The 25,356-nt window shown below is 39.7% G+C and overlaps 2 protein-coding genes across 2 annotated transcripts in view; one reads left to right on the top strand and one right to left on the bottom strand.

The window, feature by feature from the left end:
* LOC118723395 (serine/threonine-protein kinase TNNI3K) overlaps positions 1–25,356 on the top strand; it is a 287,655-nt gene that overhangs the window by 207,728 nt on the left and 54,571 nt on the right. Inside the window, exon 22 of the mRNA XM_036445648.2 lies at positions 24,243–24,302. Within this exon, the coding sequence (XP_036301541.1) occupies positions 24,243–24,302 (60 nt within the window). The remainder of the gene's footprint in view (positions 1–24,242; positions 24,303–25,356) is intronic.
* On the bottom strand, positions 1,576–18,735 carry LRRC53 (leucine rich repeat containing 53). Its single transcript, XM_036445647.2, is given in 4 exon segments — positions 1,576–4,497; positions 7,232–7,747; positions 15,212–16,027; positions 18,561–18,735. Coding segments are annotated over 4 exon segments (3,855 nt in total). The 5' UTR covers positions 18,727–18,735; the 3' UTR covers positions 1,576–2,140.

Here is a 25,356-nt window from a genome sequence, read left to right as displayed (position 1 = left end):
TATTCATTTGAAGAAGTGTATGTAGTTCCATAGCGAGGCAGGCACTGCATTACCTGCTAGTGTGCTTTGGAAGAGCTAAACATTGTTTCCTCCCGTGTGGGTTGCATATTACCTGCTCCAGAGTACCCTGGCATGTTTGTTAAAACGAAGATTCTGGGGCCCTATTCTAAATCTACCGAATCAAAACCTCTGCCATAGAGTGGGAGCTCGCGATTTAACAAGCACCCCAGGTAATTTGTGCCACATAAAGACAAAGAATGAGTGGGCTGAACGGAAGCAAAAGAAACTGAAGTCAGAGCATCCAGCAGGCTGCTAGTGCAGTAATCCAGTTGATTACAACACAAAGACTACAATGGTTACCATGGGGATTCAGAAGCAGGGGGAAACCTGAGAACTACTTCAAAGGAGACATAACATCATAAGGAGGTGAAAGACTGGACTTGGGAAATGCGAGAGAGAAAAGAGTTCCAAGCACTGTGAGTCCGGGACTTCTGAGAGGCTGCCAGGGACCAGAGCACTCATTAGGCCCATCCATACCAGGGATATTGTCGGCAGAGAGAGGAGAACAAAACCAAAAGCTCTGCATTAAGGTGAAGGTGCTTAAAACCAAGCAAAGGAAAAAGAAAAGATAGCTAACAAGGAAGAAAATAACCTGTTCTGCACAACCGAGGGAGCTGCCAATTAGAATAAAGTTATCGGGCAAGAAGTCAGCAGAGACGCTGCTCTCACCTTCAAGGTGGTTAACAAAATGAAGTGGGAACGGGGGAGGCGGACAGATGGCCCAGGGTGGAAGCTCCAGCAGAGAGTCGGAACAAAAATAGAGGGGAGAGGAGTTGGAAGGTAAAACCAAGAAAATTTTGGATCCCGGGAGAAAAGAGAAAGAAGAGAGAGCATAAGGTTAGGGGCTTTCAAAATAAGAAAATTGTCATTTGCTGGCAGTTTTGAATAGGAAAGAAAATAGAAGAAAAATGGGGCATGTACGCATTATTTCCATTGTTCTAATGATCTTGTAAGCTTTTTAATATTGCCAACTGTTAGACATAGAGACCTAGACAGATGTAGAGGTGAAAAGGAAGTTAGTTGCCTTTGCAACCTTCTCTCCCCCCGCCCCCATATGAAATGGAAAATAGTCTATGCCTTGACGATATGCTTTAAAAAGTTTACTGGGATATTTGAGTACCCCTCTATCTTTTAAATAAATGTGGCATTGAATGAGAAATGCTTATTCTGCCATTACTTTTAAATCTAATATTTATAAGCACATTTAATTTCTGTGCATAAGAAGGAGTACTCACACCAAACAATAGTGGCATGAGAAATTAAAGAAATCAAACCTTGAAAGCTTATATATTAATGGATTATTTAGTTTTCAAATCCTTAATAACAATTGACAATAAAGCCCCTTAAAATTCCTTTTGTTCAGGCCCCATTGTGTTGGTCTTGAAGCTCCATTTGTTCTTCTAAAACGATTGAAGCCAAGATCTCCACCTAGTGGATTTATAGGATTTTACAGAAATCCTTAAGTGGTTTTTTGAGGTTTTTTTGTTTGTTTGTTTGTTTGTTTTTCTCTTAGACTAGAGAATTAACAGGTTTTAAAGACTTCTACTTAAGACCTACCATAATTGTCAACAGAACAGTCACCAATAGCTGAAATATACCAATATGCATATCAATGAGATTACAGTTAATAAGCAAAGCTCAGTTTTTATTTTCATACCACAATTAGGAAAGCAGATCAGGCACAAATATGAATATATAACCATCTCTGTAGAAAGCAATATTGTAATACCACTAATTGAGATGTGTATAATAATTTCCATAAAATAAACATCAAGGGTAAATCTGCTCGAGTACTTTAATCTTTCATTTGCTTAAGCTTTTTTTTTTTTTTTTTTTAGTCTCTTTTTCCAGGACTAGGCTATACTTTTCCTTCCCATTTTTTCCATTCCTTAGAGAAGAAAACTCAATTAATTGTGTCAAACACATCTTGTGGCTCCATCTTTGATTTTTGCATTCTATTCAACCATTTACTTTTATTTCATTGATAACAGAGTCACTGAGGACTTTTTTTCCCCTCCAAAATAATGTATTTGAAATGCATGCGAAGGCTGGGGATGTTTGTGTGTCCTTTTGAAGAAAGCTAAGGTAGAACATGATTATTATTTGAGTTATTTTGCTCACTTTGTTCTGCCTCCAAAGGTGATGCAGTCGCATATTCTGCAGATGGTGGATTCAGTGTGTGTTTTGGAGCAGAGTTTTCAGCTTCATTTCTTCTTCTAGGAATTAGAGGCACCTCATTTTCTGCCTCAAAACTAAATGTCTTTTCACTGTGGTAAGAGGAACGTGCTCCACGTGTCTCCCCTGTCACTGCGCCTTCTCTGGGTGCACTGTTATCTTTATCTGGATGAATTTTCTGAGCCTATGTCAAACCGTGCATGTTACTATTTATTTGAAGATCTGTTTCACTAGGAGGTAGTCTATTTTTGGTTCCATGGGAACTCGTGATCCTCAAATCCTCAGCTATAATTGTCATCCCAACAGAACTTGAACCATGTAATGTAAGAGTTTGACTTTTTCCATTTTCCCAAGTTTGCTACTTTTCTTTTGTGGTGCTTTTTAAGGTATTCTGTCTGGTCTGAATTAACAAACTAGAATTCGCCTTGCTTTTATCATGCATTTCCCCCTCCTCTTTCCCTCCTATTTTTATCTCTGGCACTTCGGTGCCATCATCTCTGGGCAATGCATGTGTGCGGTCAGTGTCTTTTTTGCCACTACTGGGTAGATGCCAAATGCCTTGAGTCCTAAGAGACGTGCCGACATCCTTGGGGAGTTCTAGTCTATTTTGGTACCAAACTGAATTTGTCTTCATAAATGTTAGGTTATCCTTGGATTGCATTTGGGGAATGAGAGCAGAATCATACGTTCCTGTTTTAGGAAGTACTTTTTCTATATCAGTCCCCTCATCCATAACATAACTCTCCATCATCTGATGTGATATTTGGGGGTTAGTCGGTAACATTTTTTCTTCATTTCCCAGTTGTTCATTACTCGAGCGTTGCACCGCATGTTGTAACATTTGATTTTCATCAGAAATATGTTCCGTGTAAGTGTCAGTCTTGTGGATACAGACAAGTTGTGCTTGATGCTCTGAGGACAAAGAAATCTGGTTTAGCTCCCTGGTCACAGATGTGTCCTGCTCTGTGTGCTCCGAGGGCTCTGCTGCCCCTTGCTCGGCAGCCCCCCTGGGATGGCCAGATGCTAAAAGATCACTTCCTGTGTTTTCCGGAGGAGCTGGTAAATAACCAGAAACTACCGATGTGAGGTGAGTGGCACCCTCCATTTGCTTAGATGAGGATGGAGAGTGTGCGTGCCTACATTCAGCTGCTTGGGGTGTGAGCCCAGGCACTGTTACAGGGCTTCCTTCAGGAATGGGACCAGGAGGCTGACAGTCACCATCCATGGAGCTCTGGGGGACTGCAGAGAAGCTGTTAGCGTGGAGCAGAGGAGCCTTTTTAGTGTGTTTATTGTAACAGGGGGTCTGATCCAGGGCCTGTTGGAGAGGCAGCCTCTTTGAGGTGACTGCAACATAATCACTCTGGTGGGGGAAATCTGCAGAAGACAGGCTTATTTTGGCTCCTTTCTCAGAAGCTTTGGATAGTGTATTAGGAGGTGATAGTACTTGTTTGCATTTCTTTGGGAGTTCCAGCAAGGACTTCTCTGGATGGACTCTGACTTTTCTAAAAGGGTGTAAATTTAATTTGATCCTTAAATTTTGCTTTTTAATTTTCCCTCTAGGTCCGGATTGATCCCTTCTCTTTTTTTTCGGAATCTGGGCATCAGTAAAGCATCCACTTCCTCCCATTCTCTCTCTGGGACTGCTAGATTTTTTGAGATTCAAGTTGGTCAGGTGGTTACTTTGAATTTTCTTCTGTTTCAAATGGGTTGGTGCTTCAGTTGACGTCACCAACCTATCTTTTTCAACTAAATCAGGATCTTGGGAGCTAACATTCTTAGGGGAATACATTTTCTTGGTATTTGTCCATAACCCTGATAACTCCATGTTATCTTCACTCCTAAGGAATTTTTCTACGGCTTTATAAATTTGGATTTGCTCTTTCTCAGACTTGGAATGTTCTCGATGATTTGGCTTCCTTTCTTTTGCATAATCATTAAATTGGTCATAGGGCACATATTTGCAGATAAGAGAATTGTTTGGCTGAAAATGCTTAGGCTTGCTCCGTTTTAACAGTTCACAAGGACCATCGTATGTTGACCTATGTTTTTGAAAGATCTTCTGTGCATAGTGTCCCTCAGGCTCACAAGGCTTGGATGATGAGCTTGTAATAAAACGTCGCTGCCTATGAGGTTTTACACCATTGTCTCCTTTTTCCATTGGAGGCTGCCATGACTCATTTGTTAAATGCTTTTCAAGACTTCCTCTTGCCAAGGCTGAAGCGGATGTTGCATATCTTCTACTAAATATGTCACGGCTGATATCTGCAGAACAATAAATGCAGTAATATAACACCGAGCAGAGTTTTATGACCCAACTAAACAGATGCTTAGAAACCTTATCTGAGGCGTAAAAAGTATTCCTCTGATTATGGCAATTATTGAATATGTTCTAATTTTTAACCAAACCCACAAAGGACATATGGCAATTTGGTGTGTTTGCAATGGCATTCTCTGTGGTCACATTTTAATCAGTTGGGGTGCTGACTTAAAAGCTGTGGAATTAGAAATAAACATGTTCATAGTTGTATATCTTTTCATTAGTTGTTAAGTTAGTTTTAAATATGAATACTGAAATCTTAAATCCTTTTCAAATAGCCATAGTAAGTTTTTTTTTCTGCATTCATTTCTCAGTTGGTACAAAATATTAGAAAGAATGTAATAGAATATTGAGTAGTGTTGAAGTTTTAAGTTTCAACAACAAAAGAAAAATACTTGTGATACTATTGGACTTATCAAAAACTGATTAATATTCCAACACTTAATGCAGTATTCACTAAATATTTGTTACGGGAATAATAATTTGAGAATGTGGCCTGATCTGTGTTACAAAAACCCCTGCCTGGGACTTCTATATGGTGCAGGTTAATGACACATGTTAAATAAATTAATGACAAAAACATTACTAAGAGTCAGGCATTGTGCTAAATATTGGACATTCATTATCTCATGTCATAATCAAGAGAATCTTAATCCACTGGACAAATCCTATTAACCTATCACTTTTACAAATGAAGAAAAAAGAAAAGCTAAGGGAGTTTGAATGTTTTCTGCCAGTCACATGTCAACTTAATGATATGGGCACAACTGGACTGTAATCTGTCCGACACTAAGCCTTATCCTCTTAATCACAGGGAATATTAAGTTTAAAATTACATCTTAGCAGTATACTTTTTCAAAATTTTGTGAAATTATTTGCTTTACACAAAGGAAAAAAGAAGTATTTGTTCACTGATAGAAAGAGGAGGTACACTAGACTTCAGACGAGCACCTAATATTATCAAAGGTCTGACTTCCGCCTCCTGGGTGACCTTGGAAAAGCCACTTACTGTCTGGATATCAGAAGAGGAGATGAAATGGGAACTTTATGTGGATATAACTTTATGCGGTGTAAAATTTATGTGGGTATAAAATTATTCCGGAGAAAGAGTTTGTAGCCTTTATCAGATTCTAACAAGAGTTCAACGACTCAGAGATAAATATCAAGAACTATCTAACTAGATCCTCTCTAAAGGCTCCTCTACCCCTGAGGCATTATCATTCTCTGCTTCCAGATGAGAAGGCACCATCAGAGTGATGCCGCCTCTTCCTGAGGTCTGCTCTGGGGCAGGGATGGCCTTGGTTGTTTTCTCCTCAAATAGCTGACCTCTCCAGCTTTTGTTCAAGGCCTGGCATTGTAACAGGATTTCAAATCTTTCTGAAAAGTAATCATATTGGTTTGGCCAGCCATTGTTCTCTGTGTGAAACAGGGGACTGGGTGTTAAATGGTTAAGGGACCATATTCCCTTTGAGGTGTGATTTTTCCCACAGAGAAGTTAAGGCCTTGGGCAAAGCTAAAATGAAACATATGGCTAAGGTATGATTCTATCAAAAGGCTAAGAGCTTATTTTCTTTATAAAATAAACCAATCTGATCTGATTTTTATGGCAGATGTTTTCTTTCCTCAGCCATTCCTCTTTTGACTCAAATCATCAGTCCCCAGAAACTAGTAAAAACTAGATTCTGGGAATGCGATGGAATAAATTCACACCCTGCCTTATGCTGCACGTGAAATAACATCCAGTTTTATTTCCTTTCCCATTGTCCCCAAACCCATCCTGAGGCCCAGATCCCCGTGGCAGGAATTTCTTGGTACACTGAGTACCTTGTCATTCAGATTCTGAGAGAAAGCTCTGCTTGTTGTGAACCAATTCAGATAAATGACAGGAGCCTCTTTACAGAGCAGCTGTCAAAGTTTCACGGCTGAGCCTGAAAGCATCGCCTTACTATTCGGGAAGAAAAAAGGAAGACATTTAATTCATTGCCTCCACCTAAATATTGACATCGCCCATGTACAGTGGGGAGATGTCACGGCCAGATTCACTTGGCTCCCAACATGGGACAATGAATTAAGTCCTGACTTTGCCTGGACTGGGAAGTTATCATCGCTGACAGCTCAGCAAGCAAAGTATGTGTCTTGACATCATTCCTGAAATGAATCACTAGCATGAGAAGGCCCATTCTTCTAACATGTCATGCTCCGGGAAGGTTGCTTACTGCAGAATTGGCATTACAGCTCGAAGGATGTTGGAATGGGAGCCAATATTCAGCCTCCCATAAATCTTAACAGCACTATTGCTATTTAAAAGGGTTCTTTTATTTTTTTTTTCAACATCGTTAGGTGTTGGATCAAAAAGTTCTCTTTACAATAGGCACAGGAAGTACTCTCAGCTGCTGAGAGGGTGGGGAGTTTTCTAACCCCAAACACACATGCGCGCACACACACACACACACGCACACACATGCACAAACCCATGCACATGCAGGCACACACACATGCACGTATGCATGCACAAACACATGCATGCATGCACCCATGTACAGACATGCAGTTTTTTTTTAGAAAAGGAATAGACTGGCACTACATTGACTTTTATTATCCTGTTAAGGAAATTCAAAGAGCCTTCCTGCTTCAGAGTAATTTAAATGGAGTGGGATTTTCTCAAACAAGACAACTCACCTATTGTTCTTGTTACGTGCCGTGGGAGAGTTTGAGCTTGGACTTCCCCAGGCTCCAGGTCCCTTAGATGTTCAGCTCTCTCTGGACAATATCTTGTAAGCAAGCCTGCTCCATTAAAAACCGCGGTGCTCCCAGGAGGCGCTGAACATCCTGACTGCAGCAATCTGCCACCGAGGCCAACGACAGTGCTGTCGGCCTCCTGGTCCTTCCCTTTCAGGTTTCTAAATGGTTCATCAAGGGCTGTGGACTCAGAGGTCAGTGACGCTTGGTGGCTGCTTCCCTGTAAAGGTGGCATTTCCCTTCTGGACCCCACAATGGACATGACCTTTATCTTGCTTTCCTGAGTTAAGTGGCAGTTACAGTATCCCTTAGCGTGGTAATTTCTTGCCTCGTGAGCACACAGGGATGCACCAAAGGTTCTGCAGTAAAGCTTTTCTGACGTGGGTTCATTGGCTTTGCCTTGTTGGAGTTTCCAGTTAAATACAACTAAGCCTAGGCAAGTGAGACCAACAGCCCCTGCAACAAATAGAAAGACCATTAAAAGATAACATCATAGGAAGAAGCATCGAAATCACCAAATGTGAAATCCACAGATTTCAAGGTCGATGGCCTAAAGGGCATCTGAGTGGATGGGAGATCTATCACCATGTAGAAAAATGTCAATTCAGACAAAGGTGATCCTACCTAATAAAAGAGTAATATGCAAATTAACCATCACTCCACTACACTCACAAGCCATACCCACCAGCCAATCAGAGTGAGTATGCAAATAAACCCAACAAAAATAGCTACAGCTGCAGAGAACCGGAGGGACGCTTGGGTTTCCCCAGCAACAGAGAAAGCCAAGCTTTCCGCCTGCTCTTGCTGGCCTAGGCTGCCACTCAAGGCTACAAAGTTTCAATTATAGAAAGTAAACAAATTCAAAAAGAAATAGCTCCATGGAGCTAGCAGGAGGCTTGACTCCGCTCCAGGCTACAAAGTTTCAATTGTAGAAGGTAAATAAATTCCAGATACCAGGGCCTCCACTTGGGTTGCCATGGGGCTTGGCTGGCCTGCAAACCACCACAGGCCCCTTGTCCAGGCTGCCCCACACCCCAAGGGAACCCCCAGCCTGATCTGGGACAACCTTCAGGGAAAACCAGCTGGTCCCCACCCATGCACCAGGCCTCTATCCTATCTAATAAAAGAGATTGACCATCACTCCAACACACAATAGCTTCCCCCATGTGGTCAAAGATCCTGCCCCCATGTGGACATAAGATGGCCACTACAAGATGGCCAGCAGGGGAGGGCAGTTGGGAGGCACCAGGCCTGCAAGGGAGGGCAGTTGAGAGGGACCAGGCCTGCAAGGAAGAGCAGTTGGAGCCAATCAACCCTGCAGGAGGGGGGGGGGGGGCAGTTATGAGTGACCAGGATGGAAAAGGAGGGAAGTTGGGGGCAAACAGGCTGGCAGGGGAGCAGTTAGACATGAATCAGGCTGGCATGGGAGTGGTTAGGGGGTGATCAAGCTGGCAGGCAGAAGCAGTTAGGGGCAATCAGGAAGGCAGGCAAGTGAGCAGTTGGGAGCCAGCAGTCCTGGATATGGGAGGGATGTCCGACTGCCAGTTTAAATGGGCAGTCAGACATCCCTCCAGGGGTTCCAGATTGGAGAGGGTGCAGGCTGGGCTGAGGGACACACACCCTTGCAACGAATTTTGTGCACCTGGTTTCTAGTATTATTGATAAGTTCTCTTTTCTCATTTAGATCTTTACTTTGTCTCTATTTAAAATGATTTAAAAAAAAAAAACAATACCATCTGGAATGCCTTTGGTAGAACAAAAGGCTTTTTAAAATATAAATATTTTTTATTGATTTCAAAGAGGAAAGAAGAGGGAGGAAGAGATAGAAACATCAATGATGAGAGAGAATCGTTGATCAGCTGCCTCCTGCACGGCCCACACTGGGGAATCAAGACCACAACCCAGGCATGTGCCCTGACCTGGAATTAAACTGTGACCTCCTGGTTCATAGTTTGATGTTCAACCACTGAGCAATGTCAGCAGGAAAAAAAAAAAAAAAAAAAAAAAAAAATGAAAAGTCTTTTTACATGGACTGAAATAAACTTGATTTAAATAATTCCTGCATTATAATTATCTTCCTGCCTGTGGCAACCAGTTTAATTCCAAATTTCCCATTTCTCAATCCCACAGCCAATCTCTAAAGTAATCCACATTAAGGATATACCCTGAAGTAATTATATACCATGATCTCCTCCTCAAAAAGAAAACTTGAGTTCACGTGGTATTGTTGTATTTTGAGCATCCCTAAAGACTCACCCCTAGTTCAGACTACCTTCATTGGCTTCCAATTACAAAAGGCCAGACTCCTTATATTCAAGGCGTGGTGCAACAGGCTATGGCCTCCCTTCCTAGCCTTGTGTCTCATTATTTTTTACATTCAAACTCTTCTATTTATTATTTTTCAAACTCTTCAGTTTATTCATCTTAAAATGTACTTCTAAGCCTTTGTGTATGCTCTTGGTGATGCTTGTGATACTTTCTCCTACCTCTGTTTATTTGAATTTTAGTTACCCTTTAGAATCTAAATCAATACCTCCAAATGTATTGATATATTTTCTACTTTTGAATCTTGCAAAAATCCCTCCCTTCTATGAATATCCACAACAAAATGATTAACATCTGAGTTAGAAACCCTGGAACTGTTGTTTCTTGTCTTACGTAGGTATAGTTTATCCTCTGAATAAAATTTTAAAGTTGATGTTTTAACATCATTAGGTTTTGGATCACAAACCTAACCACAAGTGTGAAGTCTAACCTGCTTCTCCCTTACTGTTTCCCATCTCAGCAGATGGCATCATCAACCACCTAGATGCTCAAACCAAAGCCTATGAGTTATACCTCTGCTCCCTCTATATCACAGTGATTTCTTTTAATCTCATACATTATGAAAAAAATGTATCATAAAATTACTCTGCTCACTTATTTTCTTGTTCACTGTCTGTCTTTCCCTGCTAGAATTAAGCAATGAGAAGATAAACATTTTATTTTATTCAACATTGTATCTCCAGTGTTCATAACTCTGGCACAGTTGAGGTACTCTGGAAACGTTTATTGAATATTCTTAAATAAACAGAGGAATTCTGTTTATGAATTCTAATAATGAAAAGCGCTGAGTGCTCTAATCTTACAATTCCCCAAAATGGTGATCAGGAGGACATGGTGTCAGTATTGATTTAGGAGCAACATATCCTAAATCTAGCTCTGATTATAACTTGCTGTGTGACCTTGGGCAAGTCAGTTTCCCCAGAGGATTCCATTTTCTGTAAATGACATTTCCAGATGAATGGATGATAAGAGATGTGAATGAGATGATAACATTCTAGGCTCAGAGAGTTCTAGTTCTCTTCCATGGAAGATAACTTTAATAGAGAGATGATGATATTTTCTGAACCTGAAAGAAAAGGGAATGTGTCAGACATGTTTTTTTTGTTTGTTTGCTTTTTCATTTTTTCTCTGTTAAAGGTAAAGATTAGCCAAAAAGAATGGCAATTTCTGGTAAAACTCTCCAAACTTTGTGTAGTTTATTAGATCTTGAGGTCTTATAAGACCCATTTTAATTTATTTGACAACAATACACTCTCAGAGAGTGCTATAACATATTGAAATAATTTAATTTCTATTAAAGACACAAATTTTTGGAAAATAGTAGCAAAAGTTATATCAGAATAATTTTATTGCCAAGTCCTAGAGTTTGATTTATTCCAAAGGCGGGCTTTGGTTTTCAGATGTTAAAAATGCATGAAAATAATATAATTTCTGATACACTGTCTCTTTCACATGGAGTAAGAAAACTCAAGATTCAAAGCTTTGTTCTGACACTTTTCTTGGGCAACTTTTCTTACCTCTCCGAGCCTTATTTTCCATCTCTGCCAAATAGGGATAATTAATACCATCCAGAGATTAAATGACAAAACATATGTGACATGTTTCTTCCAGTGTTTTAATATAGTAAAGTTCAATGACTAGTCTCTTTGGTTTATGCTTATGATTGCTGCTCTGTTATTTGAGTTTTGTATTATCCTACATGTCGTACAACAGTCAGCTGTTAGATAAAAGCATTCCAAAAAACAAATAATAAAGAGAGTATGACTGATGCAAGTATGAAACCAAACAACAAAGAAAATAAATATCTAAATTGTCTTAAATATAGACATCAGACATTGAAATGGAACAGCCATAATCTGATTATAGGGTAAAATTTCCCCTCTAATTGTGTCTGATTGGCAAAGGAAGCACTGCTAATGTTAGAGCTACGTCTGTGCTGCATCACTGGACCAGTATGGTTATTTTCAGTTTGTGCAGAGAGCAAGAGCAACCAATGGAGCTTGTAGGCAGACTGAACATGATATTAAGAAGATGGTTGATTTTTCATTGCCATGGGCATTGTTGCTATTTTTAAAAAATGTTCTGACAGTCTTTCTGAGTTGGAAAAATGAAACAAAATAAGAAACAAAATTAATGTTAAGTTCTTACTGAAGTATTAAAACCACCCTACAGCTTCATGAAAGCTTTCTCTGTTTATTCATCAGGAAATAGAATAAGAAGTATCCAGATGTCAGAGTTTGGTGCCAAATAATCACCTATTAGTTTTAAATTAACTAATCTTATTATTTATATTATTATTAATTACTAGAGGCCTGGTGCAGGAAATTCGTGCACAGGGATGGGAGTGTCCCTCAGCCCAGCCTGCACTTTCTCCAACCTGGGACCCCTCAAGTGATGTTTGACTGCCGTCTCACAATCCAGGACTACTGGCTCCCAACTGCTCACATGCCTGCTTGCCTGATTGCCCCTAACCCCTTCTGCTTGCCAGCCTGATCACTCCTTAACTACTCCCCTGCCAGACTGATTGACACCTAACTGGTCCCCCACCGGCCTGGTTACCCCTAAGTCCCCTCCCCTGCTGGCCCGGTCCCCCCTAACTCCCCTCCCTTGCCAGTCTGGTTGCCCCCAACTGCCCTCCCCTGCAGACTTGGTTGCCCCTAACTGCCCTCCCCTGCAGGCATGGTCCCCTACAACTGCCTCCCCTGCAAGACTGGTCCCCCAAACTGCTCTCCCCTGCATACCTGGTCCCCTACAACTGCCCTACCCTGAAGGCCTGGTCCCCCCAACTGTCCTCTACTGCAGCCTTTTCCCACCCAACTGCTCTCCCCTACTAGCCTGGTCTCCCCCCCACCCCTCCTGCAGGAGACCTGGTCCCCACCACTACTGCTCTCCTCTGCTGGCCATCTTGTGTCCACATGGGACAGCCATCTTTGATCACATGGGAGTGGCCATCTTGTGTGTTGGAGTGATGGTCAATTTGCATATAATTCTTTTATTAGATAAGTTGATGATTTATCTATAACTGAGGAAGAAAATGGAATCAGAGGCCAAATTAGCATTCTAAGTCTTTTTTGCCACAATCTATAGGCATAGATATGTGATCACACTTTTTACTTCAGAAGGACTGATTTTAATGGAATAAACTGATATCAAAAGTCAATTTTGGCCAAAACCGGTTTGGCTCAGTGGATAGAGCATCAGCTTGCGAACTGAAAGATCCCAAGTTCGATTCCAGTCAAGGGCATGTACTTTGATTGCGGGCACATCCCCAATAGGGGGTGTGCATGAGGCAGCTGATCAATGATTCTCTCTCATCTACATTTCTAACTCTCTATCCCTCTCTCTTCCTCTCTGTAAAAAATCAATAAAATTTATATTTTTAAAAAAAGTCAATTTTGTAATAGAAGAGTCCCTTTTCAATACAGTATCTTTAACAATTACTCAATGGAAAATACATTTTTATAATTTCACACTATAACACAACATGCATATAGCTATGTTTATAATTTATCAGAATTTATTCATGCAAATTAAGCTTCCTATCATTTTGACAAAATCTTGGAATCCTTAGAATCTGTATCTTTCTCTACACTAATACAGAGTTGTTAACTTTTAGCAAAATCCTCTCTGAAAACAGATACTCCAAAGATATTTAAAATTACCCTTGTTATAATATTTCCAAAACGATGTCTTACAAAATGTAATTCAGTGAAATCCTCTGTGACAAAAAGTGTTTATGGTCAATAAGTTTGAGCAATGCTCTGCATTACATCTTCCTGTTAGATTCCTGGTGCTGGTTAGCAGAGGAAAGCCCATGGGAAACACTGCAGAAAAGAAGCCCATTGCACTGTGCTTAATCTGTTGTTGCCCAAACCTATTTAAACCCACAACGTATGTGCTTATCTGTGCATCTGGGTTTGTTTTTATTGCAATATCTATTAATTATCTTCTAGAAATGGTATTCTAAGAAGCACATTTAAGAAAAAACTATCCACTGTCCTATTGTTCAGTCTTTTATAGTAAATTATTTCTTAGCACACATAATTACTGACGTGGCTGCATAGTTTTTAAAACAATTTATCTTTCTTAGAGAATTTAAATTGACTTCTGAGTGAGTTTGATTGTGGCTTAGTGGTACTTCCTCTGTCTAGATCTGATGCTGGTCTCCATCTTTCCTGATTATAAGTGTAACTTAGAAGTTAAAAACCTGATGTTCAATTAATTTGCTGGAAATCTGCTATGGAATGATTATTTAAAGTTCATATTCAAAATACATCATTCCAGTCCTGGATGTAAGTTCCTAGTATTCCAGATTTGGAAAGCCTTCCTCTCCTCCTCCCAACACGCGCGTGCACGTGCACACACACACACACACACACACACACACTTCCCATCACCATGGTTACCACAGGTGCAGAGGATTTTACCATGCACTGGGAAAATAGGGGGAGACCGCACAATGAGAGAGATAACTCCAGAAATCTCATGCAGATTTGGTCTTTCACTAATGACACCAAGAATCACTTAATATCCTTCATTCAGTGAGATGTAATGACAGCTGATACATGATTTAATTTTTAAAAAATTACTATGAAAATTTAAAGGGTTGAATATTTTCCTCTCCATCCGTCTGTGAAGGTATGGGCCAAGTTTTAGAAAGAGACAAACAGAAATCTTGTATTTCAAAACCACAAACATGAGAAATCCAAGGTACAGAGAGGTCAATGACTTGCCCAAAACCACACAGCAAGTAAGAGCAAAGCCAGGAGTCAAACCTGGGCAATCCAACTGCAGAGCTCATGTGCTTCATTGCTGTGCTGTATGACCCCTGAAGAGGAGGGTGCAATGATTGCCATAAGAGCATCTCCTCATGCACTTGGTAAGGCCCACTGACTCTTACCACAACAAGAGGGGCACACATATGTGAGTGCCTTGAAGAAACTATCTATGTCTCATAATTTTACTAATTCCTCTTTCCCAGCCTCTTCATGGATACACCAGTCTTCTTTGGCATATGGACTATGGATAAACTCTAGATACTATTCCCTCATTACAAACAAAAATACTGATGTCTACAAAGCAAGTTAACTTAGGATCACAGTGCTAGTTATACCGGGACTAGAGCTCTTGAATTCTGGGGCAAGGTTGTTTCCTTTATGGTAGAGAGTTTTTCTGCAACAGGGCATTCTTATAACCTGTGCCAAATCAGCTAGCTTCCTCCTACGTCTGTTGATACACTCTCCCTTCCACAAGCCCTGCTTTTCCTGATTGCCTGAGTGAGGCATCATTTAGTGTTCGTTAAGAATATGAACATATGAACAAGAGAGCCCTGATTGGTTTAGCTCAGTGGAAAGAGCGTCAGCCTGCGGACTGGAAGGTCCCGGATTCAATACTGGTCAAGGGCATGTACCTTGGTTCCGGGCACATCCCCAGTGAGGGGTGTGCAAGAGGCAGCTGATTGATGATTCTCTCTCATCTATGTTTCTAACTCTCTATCTCTCTCCCTTTCTCTCTGTAAAAAATCAGTAAAATATATGTTAACAAGAATATGGACGAGAGGAGGGAGAAGAACGGGTATACTTCTTCCTGGTCTACCTGCAAAGACAAGGACAGTCAGCAGGGCCACATCCTGCCCCGGGAGGAGAGGGCTCCTGTCCTTCAGAACCACAGTGAGGTTGGAAGCCTTGGCATCACAGTTGGTGTCAGACAGCCTCAGCACACTGTTGGTACCGGCCACAGCGGCGGGCGATGGCTGGCAGTTGAGGTCCTTGGCATTCCTAAGCTTGCGAGCAGAAGACTTCATGTAGCTTCTTAGAAACCGGGCCAGGGGGTAGAGATCACAAGTACAGCTCCACTGGTTCTTATCTAAGCTCAGGAGGATTAAGTGCTTCAGTGGAGTGAACACATCGGGCATCTGGGCCAACCTGTTTCGGGAAAGGTCCACCTCCCGCAGCTGCGGCAGGGGCCGGAAGGCATCCCTCCCGACGTAGGAAATGAAATTGTTAGATAAATCCAGATGCCTGAGACTGCGGAGATTTGTGCCTGCAAAAGCACTGTCTGTCAGATTAGTGATCTGATTGCCATCCAGCTGGAGCCGCGTCAGGTCCCCGGTGTTTCGGAACCAGGCCCCGCGCAGGGTGCGCAGGACATTGCTGCTCAGCGCCAGCACCTGCAGGCTGCGCAGCTCGCTGAAGGCCTGGTCCGGCAGGGAGGCGCTGGATATCTGGTTGTGCTCCAGCAGCAGCGTCTGCAGCATCGAAAGGCCTTGCAAGGCATCCTCCTGAACGTCCTGGATGCCGTTTCTGCTCAGGGAGAGCAGGGCCAGATTGAACAGGAGGGACAGATTGGCGCTCCCTACAGAGGAGAGGGACCCATCCGTGCTGATCAAAACTCTGGTGGTCACAGGGGCTGCTGTGGGGGAAGAAAAATCACAGGTTAAAGAGGCAAGATACACCCAAGTGGGAGGGGAGGAGAGTGGAGAGCGAAGATCATCAATACACCCTGTGCACAAGCTTATCACCTGGGCCGGAACAATACACAACACGGAAACGATGCCCTGATTTCTCAGTTAAAGGGGAAGCTGGGCTCTTTATCAGAATGATGGATTTTTTATATTCTTTGTTACGGCGACATGTTTATTTGAGAAACAGAAACCCATCTGTTCCTTTACATGTCAAAGTTAATTCATTGTCTGGGATTATCATCACTGATGGGTTTTTTTGAAGGTGGCTTTTCAGGCTTTCTCCCTGTGAGTACTGACCGCTGCAGCCCGCTGGCCCAGGATCGGTTCACCCAAGAGCCCAGGCCATGTCTGAGCTTGCTGGCCAGTTTCCCCCCGAGTAAAGCATGTCTATGTGTGCTGTGAAGTCAGTCTCTTTTCTGTCAAACACAAAGGTGTGCTTTGGGGGTGGGGGCGGGGGTGGGGAGTGAGAAGGAGCCCTGGTATCTGCTTTTTTAGCTCCAGGCTAAACGTTGGCAACTCAGTAGAGGATCTATTCTCTCCACACAAACCTGAGGGTGTGTCAGTGGGGTTCTCATTATAGTCTGGGCCATCTTGGCCTCCTGTCTAATATCTGTTCCCTCCAATAAAGTCTGTCATGTGATGACAGGTGGTACTCAGGGCTTCCAACTGTTAAATCCGTTCACCATAATCACCTCTGAGCCATCACAGCTCTGTCATTAGAAATCAAAGCTTTTTAACTTAATAAAGATATATTATAATCAGGAGTTATTGTAACACATCTTTATCATGCTAAAATTGTTTTGACTGCAACTGACAGTGTCAGAAGGAAGGAAGGGCCCATTGTCCCTGGGAGGTCTACAGGTGATATTAGAACAATCAACCACGAGGGAAGCAAGTCACAATTCCCCAAGGAAATTCAGACTGTATCCCTGACACAAAGAGATTAAAAAATGTAAAAGACAAAGGATTTTCACAGTGCCTCCTTTGTAAGAATTTCTCCCATCTTTGCAACACAAACAACCTTAAGTCATGGTATTTTAAATTTAGCATGTATTACTGGTTATTTGAATTTTAATTAATTCTGGCCAGTGTGACATTTTATTTCATCATTGTTTTTGATACAGTTTGAAGGAGTTTAGTTTCTATGGATCCTCAGTCCTCTAGAGATTTGTGGACTCCGAGGGAACAGACTATGGCTTCTGTCAATTACTTCTTGTCTAGGACTAGCTGGATGCTCCACTCACAAGTCATCCATTTACTTCTCTGTTTATGAAATTTAACTTCACAGTGCTGGCATTCTGTAAATGAAAAGGATGATACTGAGGTGCAGCAATGTAAATGAGCACTATTTGTTTCTTATAGACAGCAGCTATCTCTGGTTAATATATATATATATACACACACACACACACACACACACACACACACACACACAAATGTAGTGAAGTCAGGAAATACAATTGAGAGGGCAGGAATGCATTCAATGCTGATTGAAAACAGTGTTCAACCAACTAGCCTTGAAACTGTCTCTCTCCTGTCAGGAATGGCAATAACAGCTACTGCTTAATTTCCATTTTAGAAATGAAAGAAATCATTTTCTTCCACTCCATCTTAACTCAGACTTATTCCTGAAAATTTTACATTGGTGGAATTTATAACTTGTTTATCTCTTCTTGGATATCAGGATGTAAATCACATTCTCCTCAAATTTGTTAATAAGGTGTCTTATTAAATTGTTGACTTAAGCAAGCAATATATAATGAATACAGGCAGCACATCTTGTTAGCATTTCTACAGCTCATTTACCACCAATAAAAAAGACTAGACTTTCAAAATTAGATGCACTTTGATAATAATCTATTTTGCTGGTACATCACTTAATCTCACTAATGCTGAACAATTGCACTTCAGGTTTCTGATTCATTGATATTTCTTTCAGCTAGTGGTAGAGTTCAAATCTGTACAAAGTGTGGACAAAAATATAATTAAAGTGATCTATTTTTTTTTCTTTTAGAAAAAAAAAAGTGTAGCTATATGACATGGTGGTATCTACCCAATATATATATATATATTTAGAACTTATTTGCCATAAGTTCAGCCAACCTCCGGTGGTCCCTCCCCCACCCACCCAACTGCTAGCAGGCCCTGGTCGTCTCAGCCTCAATCTGCCTGGCCCCAATCAGCCCTGATCGCCAGCTAGGCCTAGGACCCTATGGGTGCATGAATTTTGTGCACCAGGCCTCTAGTTCTCATATAATAGCAAAATATCTCAATTACCTCTGGAAGCCTTTAGCTTGGTTGAGACCACCAGGAACAGGAAAATAAAATATAATGTTATCAGTCTTTAGTCACTGTGAATGGCTTCTCTTTAAAAGTTTATCTCTTTAAGCTGAGCCAAGAAAGCAGTCAGTACATTGAAAAGCATGGCAATGAATTTGCCAGGTACTCTGAACACTGCTTTTTAGTCATTGGTGTAATTACCTACTACATAGGTAAGCTGGTGACAGAGGGTTACGTCTTTGGTGCACACCGAACATGATGCAGGGCAAGCCGCCACCAACCGTAGCATGATAGCAAAGAGTATGAACCATCCACCTGAAAGCAAAGGATAATGTACATCATAATGTTGGCATTTATTATCCATCATTTCAATATATTTAGCTCATGAAGCATTTTTAAAAATTTTTGAAGCTTTGTTTCATTTTTTTCCCCTTTCAAAGAGCATCTTGGGTTCTCACAAGATACTATTCAATAGATAAGTGGCTAGAATCCCTAATTTATAAAGAATTTAAACCAAACTAGTAAAGCATTTGACTATAATTTCAGAGAGCTCACATCCAGGATACACTTAGTAGTATAGATTATTATAAGATTGTTACTTTGTAAAATACTTTACAGTTTTGAGAAGCTTCAGACATATTTAATTCTTTTTATGCTACAACTCAATTTGAGGCTTAGAAAACTGAAACTCAGAATGGTTAATAACTATCCAAAGTCACATAGTATTAGATATTTAACCTCAAGTCTTTCAACTCTCAAAACAGTGTCCTTCTAGTATGCAGAAGCTAATCTCAGGCACTGAATCTTATGTAATCACAACTGAATTATCTCTGATGGATTTGGATGCCACATTTAGAAAGGGTGCATGCTGGTCACAAGCTCTCCTAAGGTTTGAATCTAACTCTGCTATTTACTGACTAGACTACCTTAGATAAACGATTTATTTTTCTTATTTTCTGCCTTTTTGTGTTTAAAATGGAAGTAATATATGCCTACATTACAAAATATTATAACAGAAAAATGAAATGCTCTAAATATTTAGTAAATGTTAAATCTCACCATTATTTTGATGCCCTTTTAATCCTCTAATGAAATATTAATACATTGTAATTTGATGTTTAAAAAAAGGCTATTCACATATAACTCTGTCACTGATTAATTAAAAAAAAAACTTGAAGCAAATTGTAATAAAAATCCTCTACCCATATGATAAGATAGTTTGAAATAAAATATAAATAAAACACAAAATCATTCATTTTTGTCATTCATTCAATAAGTATTTATTGGAAAACTTCTGTAGAACAGGGAGTGATCAAGGCACTGGAGACAGAGCAGTGGAATATAATAAATCCCTGCCCTTATGGGGTAGACATTCTGTGAGGGGATATAAACAATAAACAATGTGAAAATATGTATTAAGTCACTAGTGATAAGTTATATGGAATAAAGCAAAAAAGAGAATAGACAGAATTGGCTTGGGGACTCTAAATATGGTGGAGAAGGTGAAGGTGAACACGCTGGTCAATCCACGTGGAGAGAATGTCAAGTGTCAAGTCCCTGAGGGGATGGTGTGCTGGGCCTGAGGAAGTTAGCTGGTCAAGTACAGAAGGGAAGAGAAGGTCAGGGAATCTGCATGCCTTACAGATAAATGCAAGAGCTTTGGTTTTTTCCCCTAGTTAAGATGAGAATAATTAGAGGCTTCTGTAAGCATTATTTGAAATGTAGTATATTTTAAAATGATATTTTGGCTCCTGTGTTGTTTACTATAGCTTCATAATATACAGTGTGTTCCCCCAAAATGTAACAGCTGATGGCTAAATTTTTAAAATGAAATTAATTTTAATAAACACTGCCTCTATAATTATTCCAATTAATTTGGGGGTTACCCTAGACTTTGAAATCAGAAAGTGTAGTGCCTCTAGCTTTGTTCTTTTTCAACATTGCTTTGGCTATTTGGGGTCTTTTGTTATTTTATACACATTTTAGAATTATTTGTCCTATTTCTATAAAAAATACCATTGGAATTTTGATAGAGAATGCATTGAATCCATAGACTGATTTGAGCAATATGGACATTTTAATAGTTTTAGTTCCATGAGCATGAAATATCTTTCCACTTGTTTGTGTCTTCTTCAATTTCCTTTATTGATGTCTTATAGTTTTTAGGGTACAGACGTTTAAACTTCTTGTTTAAAATTATTACTAGGTATTTTATTCTTTTTAATGCAATCGTAAATGGGTTTGTCTTTTAAATTTCTCTTTCTGATAGCTTATTATTAGTATATAGAAACACAATGTATTTTTCTATATTGGTTTTGTATTCTGAAACTTTACTGAATTTCTTTATTAGTTATAACAGTTTGGGGTGGCATTTTTATGGTTTTCTATATATAATATCATGTCACTCACAAATAGTGATAGTTTTACTTCTTCCTTTCCAATTTGGATACATTTAATTTAATTTTCTTGTCTAGTTGTTATGCCTAGGACTTCCAATATCATCTTGAATAAAAGTGTAAAGAATGGGCATCCTTATCTTTTCCCGATTTTAGAGGAAAAGCTTTCTTTCAGCTTTTTACCATTGAGTGTAATGTTAGCTATGGGTTGGGAGCATACTTTAATAGGCAAAGAACAGAAGCAGCAAAATTAGTCATTCAATTATAATATAAGCAAGAGATGCTGGTGTTTTAGACAAGGGGTAGTCAGATTCTGGATAATTTTTTATCATGATGCAATTTGGAAAACAAATTTGAGCTCTACTAAGCTTATATAGGTATGCTGGAGTAAATCAACCATGGCTTACTCTCAAAACACTTTCTAGCTGGTGATATAGATGTATAAATACTTAGTTATACAAGGATGAATAAAGTAAATCCATATAGAGGGGAAATTATTTTGTGGAATCACTTGGACATTTTAAGAAGGATATGTCTTATGAATTGGGCCTGAAGAGAGCAGAGATTTCTCACAGGCAGAGAATAAAAATTAGATAATTCTAGTATGAAAAAATAGCAAGAAAAATACTTTGTATTGGACAAGGGATCTAATATCAGTTTATGTCTTTTAGCCTCTGTGGGCTGCTTAGAGCCTGCCCCATGTCAATGTAGTTCAGAGATTTAGGCAGAGTTTTTATGCAGATCCTAGAACTAGCATTTTCAGGCTCTCTTCTTCCAGGATCTCTGTTCACTGCTTTGGATGATCCCAAAACTCCTGTCCCCTGGTATGCATGCCAAGGATAGTTTCCCCCCATCCTGGATAAGGGCAGAACATGTGAACATGATGAGGTATTACTCCCATAATCATGTTTCCTCATATTGGCAAAAGGAATATTATCCTGGGCAGACCTGACCTATCAAATGAACCTAAAAAAGCAGAGCAGTTTTCTCCAGTTGGTCACAGAGGAAGAAGCTAGAGAAGCTTGCTGGACAGGAAAAGGCAAATGGCTATATTATGAACTGGTTATAACTGGGCCAGTGGCAAGGAAAACTGTGAACATCCTCTAAAAGCTTGAGAGTCATCCCTGAGCAATAGTAAGAACACAGAAACATGAGTCATAAATCCACAAGGAAATGAATTCTAATAACCATTGAGCTTGAAAGAGGCCCCTGAGCTTCAGAGAATCACAATGCTAGATGACACCTGAATTTTAGTCTGATGAGACCCTGAGCAAAGGACCTCATAGATCTATAATGGACTCCTGACTCATGGAAACTGTGAGACAATAAGTGGGTATTGTTTTAAACCATTACATTTGTGATCATTTGTTATAAAACCATAGCTAGTACACTCTGCTTGCCCTGAATCCTATCTCCTGGTTCTTTAAGAAAGCAAACCTGTTGCAGATGTTTCATCAGAATTCTAGTCTCTCCCTAAGATGCAGATGGGTGTGCTCCCAGGGTAAATGTTGCAAGAATAATAGTAATAAAAATAATATTAATGTGGAAACTTATTTCATGTCCTTCCTTTCTTCCAACTGACTTTCTTCTAGATTCTACCTGTGTTTGTTCACTCTACTGACTTCAGGTAGCTATCTTTTGAATTTTGTCCAGAGTTTATACTTGTATGGAACAGGGTTGATTCAATATATATATTGAATATATATATAAGACGTATATATATAAGAGAATAAACTAGAACTATGTAGAAGGCTCTCTAGGCTGTACTGACGGTCCACTTGAAGTTAGAGGGTTGTGATTTTGAAGTAAAACCCATCAAGATGTATTTAATTAACATGGAGATTTTTCCAATATGTGTACAAAATAAATGATAAGGCAAGGGAGTTGAGGCTGTGTGGAAGAGACTGATTATGATTGCAAAGTAAGGGAGAAAATGAGGTGAATGACAAGATAGCAAAATGAACAACAACAAGACAGGAAATATAGATTAGACCACAGATAGCTAGATGGAACAATATTAACAGAAACATAGTTTTTAAGTTTGAATAACACATATATATGGGGGGTGGGGTATTGTACTCTTCTTTTCTACTTTAGGGTATATTTGAAAATGGACATAATAAAAAGTTGTGTTTGTTGTTGTTTTCTAACTGATAAAATGGTTTGTGTGGTCAAAGATTTTTGGCACCATTGTTCCAGAAGAAGTGAGTTAGAAAGAAAGGACATAGAGTCCAGAGAGTGATGTGAGGGAGCTTGAGAGGGCAGAGTTCAAGGAGGGGAATCTGGCATTGTTACGTTGTAACAGGGCCCAGGGGTATTATCAGAGGAACTAAGGGACTAAGAGAAGGTGGAGGATCAGATTATTGCCAAAGAAGAGACCAAAGAACCCAGAAGTCAGGCCATTGTAATAATTATCTACCTGGATAATAAAACACTAAGAGCATGATAGTGAGCGGTGACATTAAAATCTTCAAAGAATGCGGGAGAGTGACTCAACAGTATAACTGAAAAAGCTGGTATTTTTTTAGAGGAGAAAGCACTTGAAAGTGAGTAAGACAAAGACCCACCCACATTGGCCCCATTTCGACCCCCCACCAATATAGAGGTACAAGGAATATGCAAGAGAAAACAGCTCCCACTTGGGAGGGTTATGGAGAAGCAGTATCCTCAGGGGAGAGTTAGATATTAAGGGAGAAATTGTTCTACTAAAAATCTAAATTAGTTGGTTATTGCACCTGAATGTTAAATTGGGCTATCTACCTCCGGCAGTGAAAGTTTCATAAAAGGAGAAATGATAGGTTATGTAGTCCTTAGGATCTGACAAAGGAGGTATATAATTTCTTCAGAAGAGACCAACATTTTCAAAAATTCCCCTAGCAACTAGAACAAAGTATGAAATTCAATCAGATTATGATAAATGTTTGTTTAACCAAACTCATCAGACATGGAGGTTCATAGTGGACAATGTCCTTAATGGCACTTTTTGAAGATAAAAAGTTTATCTTAAACCCATAAAATAGGACGTGGTCATGAGTTTTCTATTGATCTTAGCTTTGAATCTGAGATGGTATTTTCAAAAGTGAAGCTAATTATAAAATTAGCTTTAGCAATTCTTTTCCCACAGAGACTTGGACAGTATAAGGCACAGAAATAGTTAATAGTTTTTAGTATTCACTTTATTCTTTCCTTTTGAAGAGGAAAACCTGCCATTTAAAAACATGCAAAGCTAATTAAAGCTTTTCCACTATTTTATTATCTGAATGTAGTTGCAAATTCTGACTTAAAGCTCTTTATCAGGAGACTCAACATCCCTCCCTGAACAGCAAAGGAACATTCAATTAACACTTCAATACAAGTGTATTTTAAATAAAAATATACATTTTTGTTTATCTCATTCTTTACAAATGCAAATACCCTCTTTTAAAATCCAAGCAGCATTACCTCTCTTTTATTCTTTGGGGAGACAAGTCCTTTCTTTATTTTACAGGGAAGACCTGAATTTTCTGAAGTTGTTACCAAGTTAGAAGAGTGCCTCTGCAACATTGAGGTAAGAAATTTAGCTTCTGAAATGTGTTTGTTAAAAAAGCCCGGACTGTCCAAGGATGTGGGGGAATGTAGGTAAGATGTTGCTTAGGGAAAGAGTGTGAGGGTCCATAACTCTGTTCTCTTTCACCCTATTAGGATCGTAGGGTGGAGCAGAACTGACTGCATCTAGGGGGCCAAAGCAAATCCAAGGTGAATTGGGGGCCATTTCAACAACAATCAGGCAGGCAAGTGGACACAGGCATACCCAGGTTAAAAAAAAAATTGAAATGTAGAAATTTGAAAATAATAAAAAATATGTTAGAAGGTAATTATTTAAACTAATTTTTCTATATACATGTTCCTACATATAGTGATACTTAAGCTAAAATATTAAGCCATTGTTCATTTATGTTCAATGAGAAAAGGAAAAATTATCACTATAATTAGTGCATACATTAATTGGGAGGCATTGCTTTTATGCTACACATATATTGCAGCAAGTGAAATATGTTGGTAATCAGGTTAATGGAATTTTCTTCCCTTAATATCAAGGAGCTGCTTGGTTTAATTTTCTCTATAATTGCCTCAATTTTCTATACACCTGGTAAGGAGATAGCATTTGAAAATAGGCAAGGAAGTAAAACATGAGCACTAATTCAAAAATAATATATTCCCAAATGCAAATGAGAGTTATAGAAGAGGGGAATGAGCATCACATATACAGGCCTGCATACAGATGCACATACGGAGAGAAGGGGCATGAGGTGGGGGAAAACAGCATCAACCTGAGATTGCACAACTAAATCTCAAATGGAACTAGTCAAAGACTGTTTTCTTCCCCTCCAGCCCCCAAAAATAATCTCAACATAGTCACGGGAATCTCCTCTAGTGGAAAAGGCTTTTTGGTCTACAATTGCTGCCTGCTGTGTCGTGCAGTGATGACTCTTGCTCATGACTCTTTCCTGGATCCTCTAAAAAGGATGTAGAAGGAAACGTCAGTCTTTGGGCATAAAACAACCTTCCTTTCCCTTCTCCTCAGTCCTGAAACATAGCATGTGGGGAGAAGTCATATATTT

This window comes from Pipistrellus kuhlii, unplaced genomic scaffold (genome assembly GCF_014108245.1).
Source record: "Pipistrellus kuhlii isolate mPipKuh1 unplaced genomic scaffold, mPipKuh1.p scaffold_m20_p_2, whole genome shotgun sequence".
Taxonomy (NCBI): domain Eukaryota; kingdom Metazoa; phylum Chordata; class Mammalia; order Chiroptera; family Vespertilionidae; genus Pipistrellus; species Pipistrellus kuhlii.
Note: the sequence above shows the minus strand (reverse complement) of the source record. Positions and strands in the feature narration are given on the sequence as shown.